Source organism: Spermophilus citellus, assembly GCF_964194105.1.
Source record: "Spermophilus citellus genome assembly, chromosome: 3".
Classification (NCBI taxonomy): Eukaryota; Metazoa; Chordata; class Mammalia; order Rodentia; family Sciuridae; genus Spermophilus; species Spermophilus citellus.
In genome coordinates, this window is record NC_138184.1 from 15,036,549 (window position 1) to 15,049,238 (window position 12,690).

The following is a 12,690-nucleotide window of genomic DNA, read 5'->3' on the forward strand; positions in this document are numbered from 1 at the left end:
CCAAAGGTTACATGTGAATCATTCACATTCTTAAAACCGGACACGTCAAGAAGAGACAGGAGGCTGGTTGCCAACCCGCCCCAGGGGGGGGGATCTGGCTGTGATGGACTTTCCGTACCTGGCGGCCAGTGCAGTCAGCGTCCTGGTTGTGATACTCTGCAACATGCTACCTCTGGAGGACACCGGCACATTCCATCTGTTTTCTTTTTTTCCTCTGGTGACTCATTTCCCTTGATGTGAACTTTACTAACTCATCAACGTGAGACTTAGTCAATCTAAGCCCAAAGTCGATTCATTTGCCTTTATTTCTCAATGAAACCGCTTTGCCCTTTGGAGAAAAGGTAGTCTATGGGAGCCCTTCCTCCTCCTCCCTCCTCCTCCCTCCCTCCTCCTCCTCCTCCTCCCTCCCTCTCCCTTCTCCTCCTCCCTCTCCCCTCCCCCTCCCTCCCTCCTCCTCCTCCCTCTCCCCTCCCCCTCCCTCCCTCCTCTTCCTCCTTCCCCTCCTCCTTCCCTCCTCTTCCTCCTCCCCCTCCCTCCCTCCTCCTCCCTCCTACGCCCCCTCCCTCCTCTTCCTCCTCCTCCCTCCTCTTCCTCCTCCCCTCCTCCTCCCTCCTCCCCCTCCTCCTTCCCTCCTCTTCCTCCTCCCCCTCCTCCCCCCTCCCCCTCCCTCCCTCCTCCTCCCCCTCCTCCTGGACAGTCCCTTGTCTTTTGAACATTATGGTTTCATCAATATTTTTTCTTCACTGCAGCGAATTTCAATTTCATTATATCCGAATTAACAAAAAAGCCATAAAGAAATTTCAAGTCCCACCAGAGCCGAGGCCTGAGCCCCCGACGCGCGTCTTAGATGGTCACAGACCACGGGGTGGGGGTCGGGGGCACAAGTGCAAAATCAAGCCCTGCCGGGATTCTGTCGCGGAAACCTCGCTGAGCTCCAGTTCGGGGCGGGGCTGGGGCTGGGGCTGGGGCTGGGGGGAGGCGGCGCCTGAGCCCGGGGCCGGGTGGGCGAGGAGGGGAGCGCCCAGTTCCCTTCCGTCCACTTTAGGGCGGGAAGCTGAACGCGGCGACAGTGGCTTCGGGCCAGGGGCCAGCTCCAAGGCCTCCACGGCCGGGCTGCTGGGTTGGAGTCTGTCACAGACGGTGCCACCCGTGAGGGCGCCTCCTCGGGGGAGGGGGCAGCGCCGGGGTCCAGGCCGCCCATCGCGGCGCCGGCGTCGGGCGGCGGCTGCCCCCTGCAGGCGGGACTGGGAACGGCGGCCACCGCGCCCTCCTGGTCCTCTGTCCTGGTGCGGATTTGGGGACACAGAGTTGCTGCTTCCCTCTCCTCCAACCTCTGCTCCTTCCACCCCCCCACCCACCCACGAAAAAGAAAAAAAAAAACCCTCCAGAGCATAATATTTCAGGATTTTTTAGCTGTGCATGGACACAGTATCTTGTTTATTTTTACGAGGGGCCGAGGCTGGAACCCAGGGCCTCCCACGTGCCAGGCGAGCGCTTGTCCAGGGCATGATTTTGACCACGGTCAGAAGTAAAATGCGCAGGGCTGGTGGCCTAGCGCGAGCGAGGACCGCAGGCGGCACACCACGCAGGCGCCTTAGACCAGCAGGGCTCCCGCTGTGGCTCGGGTCACTCCAGTCAGCCCAGATGTGGGGGCGCGCGGGCATCACGGATGGGGACTGTTGTGCAGCGGGAAGGGAGGGCTCCACTTTTTCTGCCCTTGCTGTGGTTTCCCCTCCCTTTCTTCGTCCTTCTTTTAGTTCTGCCATGAGTGGTTTCCTTACCTGGGAGTGTGGAGCGTGTTTAAAGGTCAGCAGAACACGTGGGAGAATTTTAATTTCTTCCCTCTTTCCCTCTGTATTAAAAATCCAGTGATTGATTTTTAAAGAACCTAACACATGAAAGCAGTCACAAAATATTCTGATAGGAGAAAAGTCTATTGACCAAGAAAGTACTAGAGTGAGATCCCACTTGCATTTTTTAAATTATTCTTGTTGAGAGACTAGAAATAGAGGAATCAAGACAATAACAGCAGGATACAGCTGGCGCACACCTGTAATTCCAGAGACTTGGGAGGCTGAGGCAGGAGGATTGCAAGTTCGAGGCCAGCCTGGGCAATCCAGTGAGACTGGGTTCAGTCCACAGTTCCAAAATAAATAAATAAATAAGAGGATTGAAGGTATGGCTCCGTGGTCAGGTGCCTCTCTAATATGTGTGAGGCCCTGGATTTGGTCCCCAGCACTGCAAACAAAACAAAAGAGATTATTTCTGGTTGAGAATGATTTTTTTCTGTCTTTTTGGGCTTCTCTGCATTTTTCCAATTATATATCCCACAGTAAATGTTTGTATACCCTTTGTAATGATACAAAAAAAAAAAAAAAGTAAGACATGACACTGTGGGCTTACTTAAAAGTGGACCACTTTAAAGTGGTTGCAATGTGAATTTCATGTGCACAATAGAAGTAATGGGAAGGAAAGATGGAAGGAAGGCCAAGTGTGAGATGTTAGAAAGAGACTCCCCCATCCCACAGTGTATCAGTCAGCTTCACGTCACTATAACAAAGCACCCCCGACACAGTCTACTTATGCAGGAAAGACAGGTTCAAGTCCAAGACCAGCAGGTCCTGTTAGCTTGGGCCTCTGGTGAAGGTGGCACAGCGTGGTGAGAGCACAGGTCAGGGAAAGTGCTCACATTTCAAGCAAGGGACAGAAGCAGGGAGAAGCTGAGAGGCCAGGGACCCACGATCCCCTTCCAGGGTATGTTCCCAATGACCTAAAAACCTCCCATGAGGTCCCACCTCCAAAGGCCCGTAGCTCCTCCCAGTGCTGCCTCCCAGGGACAAAGTTTGGAACATGTGGACCTTTGCAGGAAACTACCATGTTCAGCCCCTGGCACCCGGGATCTCAAGGCGGGAGGAGGGACTTCCCATGCAGATTCACAAAGGGTGTGAGTCCCAGAGCTCACCTCCAGCTCTTGTTCCCTCGGCCAGAGCAAGCTTCCAAATGGAGGTCAGAGACCAGGACAGAAGCTCTGGTAGAGAGATCGGGGGACACTTGGAGGGTGAAGTGGCCATGTTGTAAGTTCCTCCCTGTTCTTGGGGCATAAGGGGCAGGATGCTACCTTCCACCACCAAGCCCAGCAAAGACGGCTTTGAGACGGCCTGATTCTTGGAGAATCCAGTCAGAGCCACGCTTGAGAGGGTGAAAGGGCTGTCTGGAGGGCAGGACCTGGGTGTGATGGCAGAGCCAGGTGGCTGCAGGCATGTTGGGACCAGCCTGTGTGAGAATTTCCCAAGCACCAGATGGGAGTCGAGTGAGACAGAGCTGGTGTGACATCATCTTGGATCCCACTCAACATGACTGCCCAGCAAGGTGAGGAAACCTCAAGAGAACAAAGCTGGTGGAGCCTGCTGGCTGCCCAGAGGCTGAGGGAGAAGCTGTCAGGGACCACTACAAATTAAGATGCATACTCCAGGGTCAAGTTTTCAGGGGAGAGGGAGTTTGTTAGTCAGTTTTCTGTCACTGTGATAAAATGCCTGAGAGAGTCAATTTATAAAGAGAAAAGGTTGATTTGGGCTCAGTTTTAGAGTTATACAGTTTATGGTCAACTGACCCATTATTTTGGGCCTGCAGCAAGGCAGCACATCGTCATGGGAGCACATGGCAGAGCCAAACCACACGGCTAGAAAGCAACAAGAGAGTCTGGGGTCCCATAATCCCCTGCAGGGACATTTTCCCAATGACCTAAAACCTCCCACAAGTCCCCACCTCTCCAAGGTTTCACAACCCATCAATTGTGCCACCCCAGGTACCAGGACTTTACACAAAGACCTTTGAGGGACATTCAAGATGCAAACAAGGAAAGTGCTAGAAAGCAGGTAGAAAAGCACCCACAGGGAAGGAGGCAGCTACCTATAGCCAAGGAATCCCAGATGAAAGGAAAGTGACCACAACACTCGGAGCAACCAAAAGATCTTTATTGCAGCAGTGCAACAAAGAGAAAAGAAAGAAGGAAAGAGAGAGAGAGAGGGAGAGGGAGAGGGGGGGGGGAGCGCATGCAGGAGAGAGACAGAGAAAGCAAGAGAGATAGCAAGAGAGAGGGAGCAAGAGAGAGAGAGAGAGAGCAAGAGAGAGAGAGCAAGAGAGAAAGAGCAAGAGAGAGAGGGGCCTGGCAGGAGGGAGTTTTTATAGCCCAAATCTAATGGGGCCTCTGGGTCTGCAAGCTGCCTTGTTGGCCCAAGTGGGGTTGAGTGCTCAGCCTTGAGCGGGACTTGACACAAACAGGTGATAAAGGACCAGATAGAGGGGGGTTTGAGTGCGTGGGCTGTCTTGCAGCCAACATCTGTTCAGCCTGCCCTGCAGACAACACAGTTCAGCCTGCTCTGCACCCAACACCATGAACTGTCTTACTCTTTTACTTCTTCCTCCTCCACCTTCCTCAAACACCCCCAGGGACACAAACAGCAGCTAATAGTGAGAGAGGGGACAGGAGCAGCTCATGCGCTTCCCAGTCCCTTTCCCTAGTGCGGCAGGTCCTGCAGAGGGAGAGGTCGCTGTTCTCTGCATCAAGTTCTGGACGCTCCAGTTATTCAAGGGCCTATTCACTGCTCAACATAACGTCAAAATAAGAGCAGAGTCTTGGGACCTGATAGCATGTTATCCAGGACCAGAAGATGACTCGCATGTTTTAAAAAGGGCTTGAAAGGATGGAAGGAAACGAAAATAGAATCGTGTCTGGGTAATGATAGCAGTTCTGTTACTCAAATGACTCATGGTACTGGGAAACAAAAACCAACTGCTGGGTCCCCAAGTGTCATGGCACCGTAGATTTTTCTTTCTTTCTTTCTTTCTTTTTTTTTTTTTTTTTAGCATTCTCTGTGACTCTTTTCTATGCTTAAGGCCTCAGGGCCGGAGTGGCTGAGATCAAACCTCTTATTCTGGAGAAATCCAAACCCTGCTGCAATTCTGCTTCAAGAATGAACCCATGAGCTGCAAAGCTTATGTCCATACAAAGGCCCACGTTGATGTTCCCAGCAGTTCTTCTCATTATCGCTGCAAACTGGAAACAACCCAGGAATCCATCAACAGGTGAGTGGATAAACAGATGGAAAATATTTGCACAGTGGGAGAAGCCTCAGCAATAAAAATGAATGGACAATTGTTCGGCCCAACCGCAGAGGAATCTCAAAACGCATCATGCCGCAAGAATCCCAGCTCAAAAGAACACCTATGGCTGATTCTAATGGAGTGGAACATTCTAGTCCGACAGACAGCCACCAGGTGGTCTCCCTTTCTTACATTATTTTTTCATTCTTGCCTTCTCCTTTTCACCTTCTGAAAACTGCTTTACGGACATTCTTTAAATTAAATTAGCCAGTCTCTTTCTTACAAGGCTTGCTACCTGCCTGCACCCATCTGAATTCTTGACAAATGGCAGAAGTAACTTCCCTCCCCACCTGGGGCTTTTGCCTTTAAACCTTGCTTCAGCCTGTCTGAAATTTGTGTCTCCTGAGCTGCAACTCTGAGCAGCCCAAATAACTGTTTCTTAATCAGTTTGTGCACCCATTTATCTCAGAATAAGAAAAGATAAACTTATAGAAGCAGAAAGTAGAACCGGTGGTTACCACGGGAGGAGGGAGAGGTTGTGAAGTTGGTCAAAAGATTAAAAATTTCAGTTAGGAGGAATAAGTTCAAGAGATCTGGCATGTAACATATTGAACATTGTTAACAGCAATATAATTAGTTCTTGGAATTTTCTCAGAGTAGATTGTAAGTGTTCTCCCCCCAAAATAATGAGATTGCACATTAGTGAACTCGATTGAGTCATTCCAAATGTATGTGAATTTCCAAACATCACGTTGTGCACGATAAATATGTGCATTTTTTTGTCACTTGAAGAATAAATGAAGGATTCTAAAGGCATTTTTAAACGTACATATTGATGACTCAAAATTCGTTTATTATTTTATTTATCAAACGCTTGGAAATGAATGAGAACTGATCAGGTTACAAAATCAGGTCCAGGGTCTTTCAAACGCTCCACACACGGCAGGGAGCGAAAACGCATCCAAACGTCAAGCAAACGACAAAGCATTGGGTTTTGAACACCTGGGCTACAGGCTGAGAAAGCGGAAGTAGGCGTCAAAACCGGAAGTGTGGCAGCTGAGAGGCTCGGGCACGCGCCTAACTCTCCGCCTTGCCCGCGACCGGAAATGTGGCTCAGTCTGCATGCCAAGGACGCCCGCGAGCCTACCGCGTCAGCCAATCAAGAAGAAGTGAGGCGGGCGTTGGGACGGAAATAACATTTACAAACAGGAAGTGTGGCAGTCTCCCCACCGAACTGCCAGCGGGAGCCATGGAGGCCTACGAACAGGTCCAGAAGGGGCCCTTGAAGCTGAAAGGCGTCGCAGAGCTCGGCGTGAACAAACGGTGAGGCCCGTGGCACCCGTTCCTCTGTTCCGCTAGAGTATTCCCGGGGCCCCCGTCCTCACTGTCTCCCTCCCGTCTCCCCTCCCAGGAAGAAGAAAAAGAAGGACAAGGACAAGGCGAAACTTCTGGAAGCCATGGGAACAAGCAAGAAGAACGAAGAGGAGAAGCGGCGCTGCCTGGACAAGCGGACGCCGGCCCAGGCGGCCTTCGAGAAGATGCAGGAGAAGCGGGTGAGGCGCCGCGCTGGGCGGCGGCCCCCGGGGCGGGTGCTCGGGCGGTTCGGGGGCTGGAAGCTGCTCGGGGCGAGGGTCGGAGGGGACTCAGGGCCCGGGAGGCGGTTCCCCTCGCCCCGGGCAGGGCGTGGGCCGGGCTTTGCCACACTGTGACTCGCTTGCCTTGCGCCTCTGCCCCAGCCCCATCAGTAGGTGTCAGCACAGCACTTTGTCCTGAGGGCCCGGGGACGTTGGCACTAGGTCTGGCCCTGGGCGCTCACTGGGTGTCAGCTGTTGGTTGTTGGCTGTGCTCAGCTCCGAGCCCCCACGGCCCGTTTCTATGACGCCCTTGTTGGGCAGAATCGGATTTTCTGTATTACAAGGCCCTGTGTGTCGTTTCTGTTGGTATTAAACCCTGAGTGAATCTGGGCGGCGAGGGAAAGGAGAGGTCAAGGCAAGACAGACAGGCTTAGCGGATCATGCCGCAGAGGGAATAACCGTGTGGGTTAGTGCTCCTAGTGGTTCTCTCCCCCAGCACGGGTCTGCCGAGGGAGTGCTATGGACATCCAGTGGGTGGGGACCAGCGAGGCCACCGCTCTTCCTACAGTCACAGAAAGGTGCCCCCTGCCCACTGCGAAATGATTTGTCCTCAAATGCCAATGGTTCTGAGTATGAGCCAGGTTCAGGGGTGCTGCGTGTAATCGGGAGACTGAGCAGAAGGATCACCAATTCAAGGCTAGCCTGGGCAACTTTGAGACGCCCTGTCCAAAATAAAATATAGGAAAGGGCTAAGGATGTGGCTCAGTGGTAGAGTGCTTGCCTGGCATGCATGAGGCCCGGGGTTCAGTCGGCAGTAGTATCAAAAAGAAAAACAAATTAGTGCTGAGGCTGGGAAGTCCTATCCATGGTCTGTGTGAACCTAAACAGTGACACTGGTGAGAGTTAACTGATTACCCTTGGAAAGAATTTGGTCCATACAAAAAATATGTGGCAGGCTGGGGTTGTGGCTCAGTGGTACAGCACTTGCCTAGCACTTGTGTGGCACTGGATTTGACCCTCAGCACCGCATAAAAATATATAAACAAAATAAAGGCATCGTGTCCATCTATAACTTAAAAAAGTCAAGTGTCCATCCACTTAAATAGGGCTAAAGTCTTCCGTGTAGGGTTTTGGTGAGTGCAGGTCTGTCCCCAATCTGTAACCTGTGGTTGTAGTTGCAAGCAGGGCTGAGATTTTGTGGCTGGAGTCAGGAAGGGAGGCTAGTGCAACCCTCGGGTGACTACTGAGAGCCCTTAGTTGGCATTTAGAATGGAGAAGGAAGGCGGATATTTGTCATCAAGAAGCACGCCGTCCTTCCTCTTAGAACTGCTTTTCCAGACACATCTGATGGGCATCGCCATGGCAGACATTGCTCATTGATTTTAGCATTCTTTATAATGAATGCTGGCACGGTCCTCACAACCCTCAGTCCTGGGCCCCGGGTATATATGTCCAGCATTGGCACATCACCTGGCGCCCCTGTAGCTTCCACAGATGAGTGAGGACATGTTGTATGTGTCTGTGACCCAGATCCTGTAGCCCTCGGCACTCCAGCTGGAACTCAGGATGGGCCCTTTACCTTCCTCTCTCCCATCCTTCCTGTAACCCCATGTGGGACTTGCTCTTCTGCAAGCTGCAGTGCTGTCCACTGCCCAAGGGTGCAGGAAGCACATGTCCAGCTTTCAGCAGAATCTGCTCATGCTCAGTTGGTGCTGGTTCATTTCCTCCCACTCAGGAAGCTAGGACCAAAGGTGACTGAGCCAGGTTCTCTGTTGGACTAGCCTGAGTGGATTGAGGGGAGGGACAGGGTGTGCATCCTGAGGCCTCTGGCTGTTCTAGAAGGGAAACCAGGCTGGCTGGGCCGTGTTGGGCAGGCAGAGTCACCTCCCTGTCTCTTCTCTTCCAGCAAATGGAGAGGATCCTGAAAAAAGCATCTAAAACCCATAAGCAGAGAGTGGAGGTGAGTCAGGTGCCCGGTGTGGGGAGACTGAGCCGTTTAGGGTCCCAGCTTGGCCCAGAGTCTGTGGGAGCTATTGGAATGCTGGTGGGGGAGAGGTTTACTCAACAAGAATGGCACCTCCCATGGCTCCTTTAGAGAGAGCCCAGTGTTCAGGGGTGTAAGGCCTGCAGGGTGGGTGTGAGGAGGGGCTTGCTGGGCAGAGACAGGACATGGGAGAGGTGGGGCTGGGCAGTGCCATGAGTCCCTAGTGCCCTGGCTGGGCCTGTGCTGATGCAGACCTTCTCCTTCGCTTCCTAGGACTTCAACAGGCACCTGGACACCCTCACAGAGCATTATGATATCCCCAAAGTCAGCTGGACCAAGTAGATCCTGGCCCTGGCTGTGGAGGAGCATCGAGGGAGAGCAGAAGACAAAGTCAGGATTGTTTGGTTGCTTTGGTATTTTCCGGAAACATTCTTTTATACCCATGCCTCTTCTGCTGACACAGTGCTTTTCAAAACTCTGTCCCCTCAATCTAGAACTTGATTAAAGTAAGACTGCCCTTTTATTTAATTTTGGTCTTTTTGGTAGCACATTGACGGTAACCCTTTTTAGTTTGAATTGGAAAGTTCTGGAGATGCTAACCTAAGACTCACTGTATGATTGTCGTGTTAAAGTTTTGAGAGTGGCATCTGACACTCTGAGGCCAGCCAGCTGTCTTTGCCTGGATGAGCTGGACTGCAGAGGACGAGAAGCTGACCTGGCCTGGCCCGCACCACGCAGACCCTGCAGACCCACCTGGGCTGCTCTGACTGGGGACTTACATTCTCCCGCCCAGGCACTGAGGAGCCCTGTGCAGCCTTGTGGCCTTCAGGATGCCTCCCCAGCCACCTGATGCCATGCAGCCCGGTAGCGAGCAGCCACCCAGGGCAGGGATGGACATGAATGTGTGCCTTGCCCCCTTTTAAGCCGGTGGCCTATTTTCAGTCTCTCCCCCCAGTGAATGCTTTCTGGACACATCTGATGGTGTTGCCTTGGCAGACGTTGCTGATTGGCTGCAGCGCTCTCTCTAATGGAATCCGGGCACAGTCTTGCACACAGCCCTCATCCCGGAGCTCCATGTGTGTATTCAAAGGCGGCATGTCACATGGAGCCTCTGGTTCCTGACCTTGGACCCTCATCCAACCAGGGCAGAGCCCAGCCCAGAGAGACAGGTGCAGAGGAGCAGCAGGGCCCAGGTCCGAAGGCTGAAGAGCTCCAGGCACCACAGGAGGATCAAATGGCAGCATGTAAACTACAGAATAAAGCAGAACCGCTATTAAAATGGAAGTCTGAGGGTCTCAATTATAGATCTGTTACCACAGAAGCGCCGCACCTGAAGGATGTGCGTGGTGCAAACTCTCTCTCAATGGAAAAAAGTAGAACACACATTGGTTTCTACCTGTGGTTTGTATCTAAGAAAGAGGACATGCAGGTTGGGTGTCCCTTATCCCAAATGCCTGGGGCCAGAATTTTTGGGATTTGGGAATATTTGCATAAACATAATAAAGTATCTTGCAGTATCTAATACAATTCATTGTTTCATATACACCCTATACGTGTAGCCTAAGGGTAATTTTAAATATTTCTAACAATTTAAAAAAATTTTTTTTAGTTTTACATGGACACAACATATTTCATTTTTTATGTGGTGCTGACGATCCAATAGTGCCTCATGTGTGAAGCAAGCGCTCTGCAACTGAGCTGCAACCCCAGCCCTATTTCTAACAATTTTGTGCATGAAACAGTTTCATGGTGTGGAATTTTCCACTTGATGTCAGAGCTGACAAGAGTTTTGTATTTTAGAGCATCTGAACTAAGGGTGTGCAGCCTGGAGTCCCATTAGCACTGACTGGCTCCTTTCATCAGTGACTCACAATGCCTGGAGAAGAGTCAGTCTCAGGCCTTGCCCGTTAGCCTGGGTCCGTTGTGTGCTGTGAAAACCTTTGTCCATGAGGTGGTAAGATGAATCTTGTAATTATCCGCACATTGAGCTCCTGCAAAACAGTGGCTTAAAACATTCGTGATCTCAGTTCTGTGGGTGGACAGCTCGGTTGGATGGTTCTTGTGGTTTATTTCACTGGTATGGCTGCACTGGCTAGCCCGAGGGCCGGCAAGTCCTGGAAGGCTTGTCGTCCTCCAGGGTATTTCTCCATGCAAGCTATTAGCAAGTTGTAGCCAAATGCAGGGTCTGGGAGGGAGCTCACCGAGAACCTGAGCACCAGGAGGTCTGGTTTGTTGTCACAGTCCATCCCAGTGGTTCTCAAATTCTGCACGTTAGCGTTGCCCTGAGTGTGGTGATGGACATCCTGGGGAGCATCAAGAACCACAAATGTCAGAAGCCATGGTCTGGGGTGGGGTTAGGTCATGAATTTTTCAGAGCTCCCCGGGTGACCCCAATATGCAGCAAAGTTTGAGAAACACTGGTCTACAGGATAGGTATGGTCTTTCCTGATACTGCTGAGATCATATCTGGCATATATAATAAATGTAAAAGCCAAGGTTGAAATTCAGATGTGACCTGAATTCCCCCATGTAGAGAAAAGGGTTACTAATAGTTTATGTGTAAAAACAGTGTTTTTAACTCAGAATACCTTCAGCGAGCCAGAAATGTTCCATTGAGTGAGACCTCGCCTCCCTTGCTGGTTTTCTTCTTGCCTTAGTTTTTTTTTTTTTTTTTTTTTTTAAGAGAGAGAGAGGGAATTTTTAAATATTTTTTAGTTTTCAGTGGACACAACATCTTTATTTTTATGTGGTGCTGAGGATTGAACCCAGCGCCCTGTGCATGCCAGGCGAGCACGCTACCGCTTGAGCCACATCCCCAGCCCTTGCCTTACAGTTTTTTTTTTTAAGAGAGAGAGAACTTTATAATATTTATTTTTTAGTTTTCAGCAGACATACATCTTTATTTGTATGTGGTGCCGAGGATCAAACCCAGCACCACGCGCATGCCAGGCAAGCGCGCTACCGCTTGAGCCCCATCCCCAGCCCCCCTTGCCTTACTTAGTTTTGACATTTCTTTTTCTTAAGTGAACATGTCAAAACTGTAAGTAAGTAATCTGAAAATACACATGTTTTCTAAATGCAATAATTTGGACATAGTATGAAGCTATGTACAGGGTTTCTTATACATGGCATCAGTCACAGGTACTTCTTTCTGAACGATGGATTTCTTCTTCAGTAGTAGTCACCAACCTGATGTGTGATCACAGTCCATCTAGAGTGTGTCCATCCGACAATTGGTTTCAAAAGCTCTTCTTGGCCGACCTTGGTGGCGCATGCCTGTAATCCCAGCAGCTTGGGAGGCTGAGGCAGGAAGATGGTGAGTTCAAAGCCAGCCTCAGCAATTTAGGGAGGCGCTAAGCAACTAAGTGAGACCCTGTCTCTAAATAAAATACAAAATAGGGCTGGGGAGGTGGCTCAGTGGTCCAGTGCCCCTGAGTTCAATCCCCAGTACAAAAAAATAAATAAATAAATAAAAGAAGCCCTTCTTGGCTGCTTGCTCTGTGTTTTGTGCAAGAATGCTTCCAGGGCACCGCAAAAAAGCTTCCAACCTAGGATTCACTTAGTAGCCTTCGAATATTCCATATTTCTCTTTTTTTTCTTTTTAAAGAGAGAGTAATAGAGGGAGGGGGAGAGAGAGAATTTTTAATATTTACTTTTTTTTTTTTAGTTATCGGCGGACACAACATCGTTGTTTGTATGTGGTGCTGAGGATCGAACCCGGGCTGCACGCACGAGCGCGCTACCACTTGAGCCACATCCCCAGCCCCATATTTCTCAATTATATTCTGCAATTATATCTCTATCCTAAGTAGAAGTTATATAATCACAGAGTTGCCAAAACCCTCTTTCCAAATGCTAAACAGATAAGAGGCAAGATAGAGATATGTGAGAGATAGGCAGACTGAGTAAATGCTGTGATAGCCCTTTTGGGATGCCCTAAGTGTGGTGATGGTTCAATGGGACAGAATGCAGGAATTTCTCCACAGGCCAAGCGTTCATAAAAGCAAACTTGGCTCAGTGGTGGAGCTT

General features: G+C 50.5%; 1 protein-coding gene across 1 annotated transcript; it reads left to right on the forward strand.

Annotated features, from left to right (window-relative positions):
- Positions 1-6,276: 6,276 nt before the first annotated feature.
- On the forward strand, positions 6,277-10,070 carry FAM32A (family with sequence similarity 32 member A). The gene is made up of 4 exons (XM_081285951.1): positions 6,277-6,426; positions 6,515-6,656; positions 8,584-8,637; positions 8,935-10,070. Exons 1-4 carry the CDS (start codon positions 6,353-6,355, stop codon positions 9,001-9,003), a joined length of 339 nt encoding a protein of 112 aa, XP_081142077.1. The 5' UTR covers positions 6,277-6,352; the 3' UTR covers positions 9,004-10,070.
- The last annotated feature ends 2,620 nt before the right edge of the window (positions 10,071-12,690 follow it).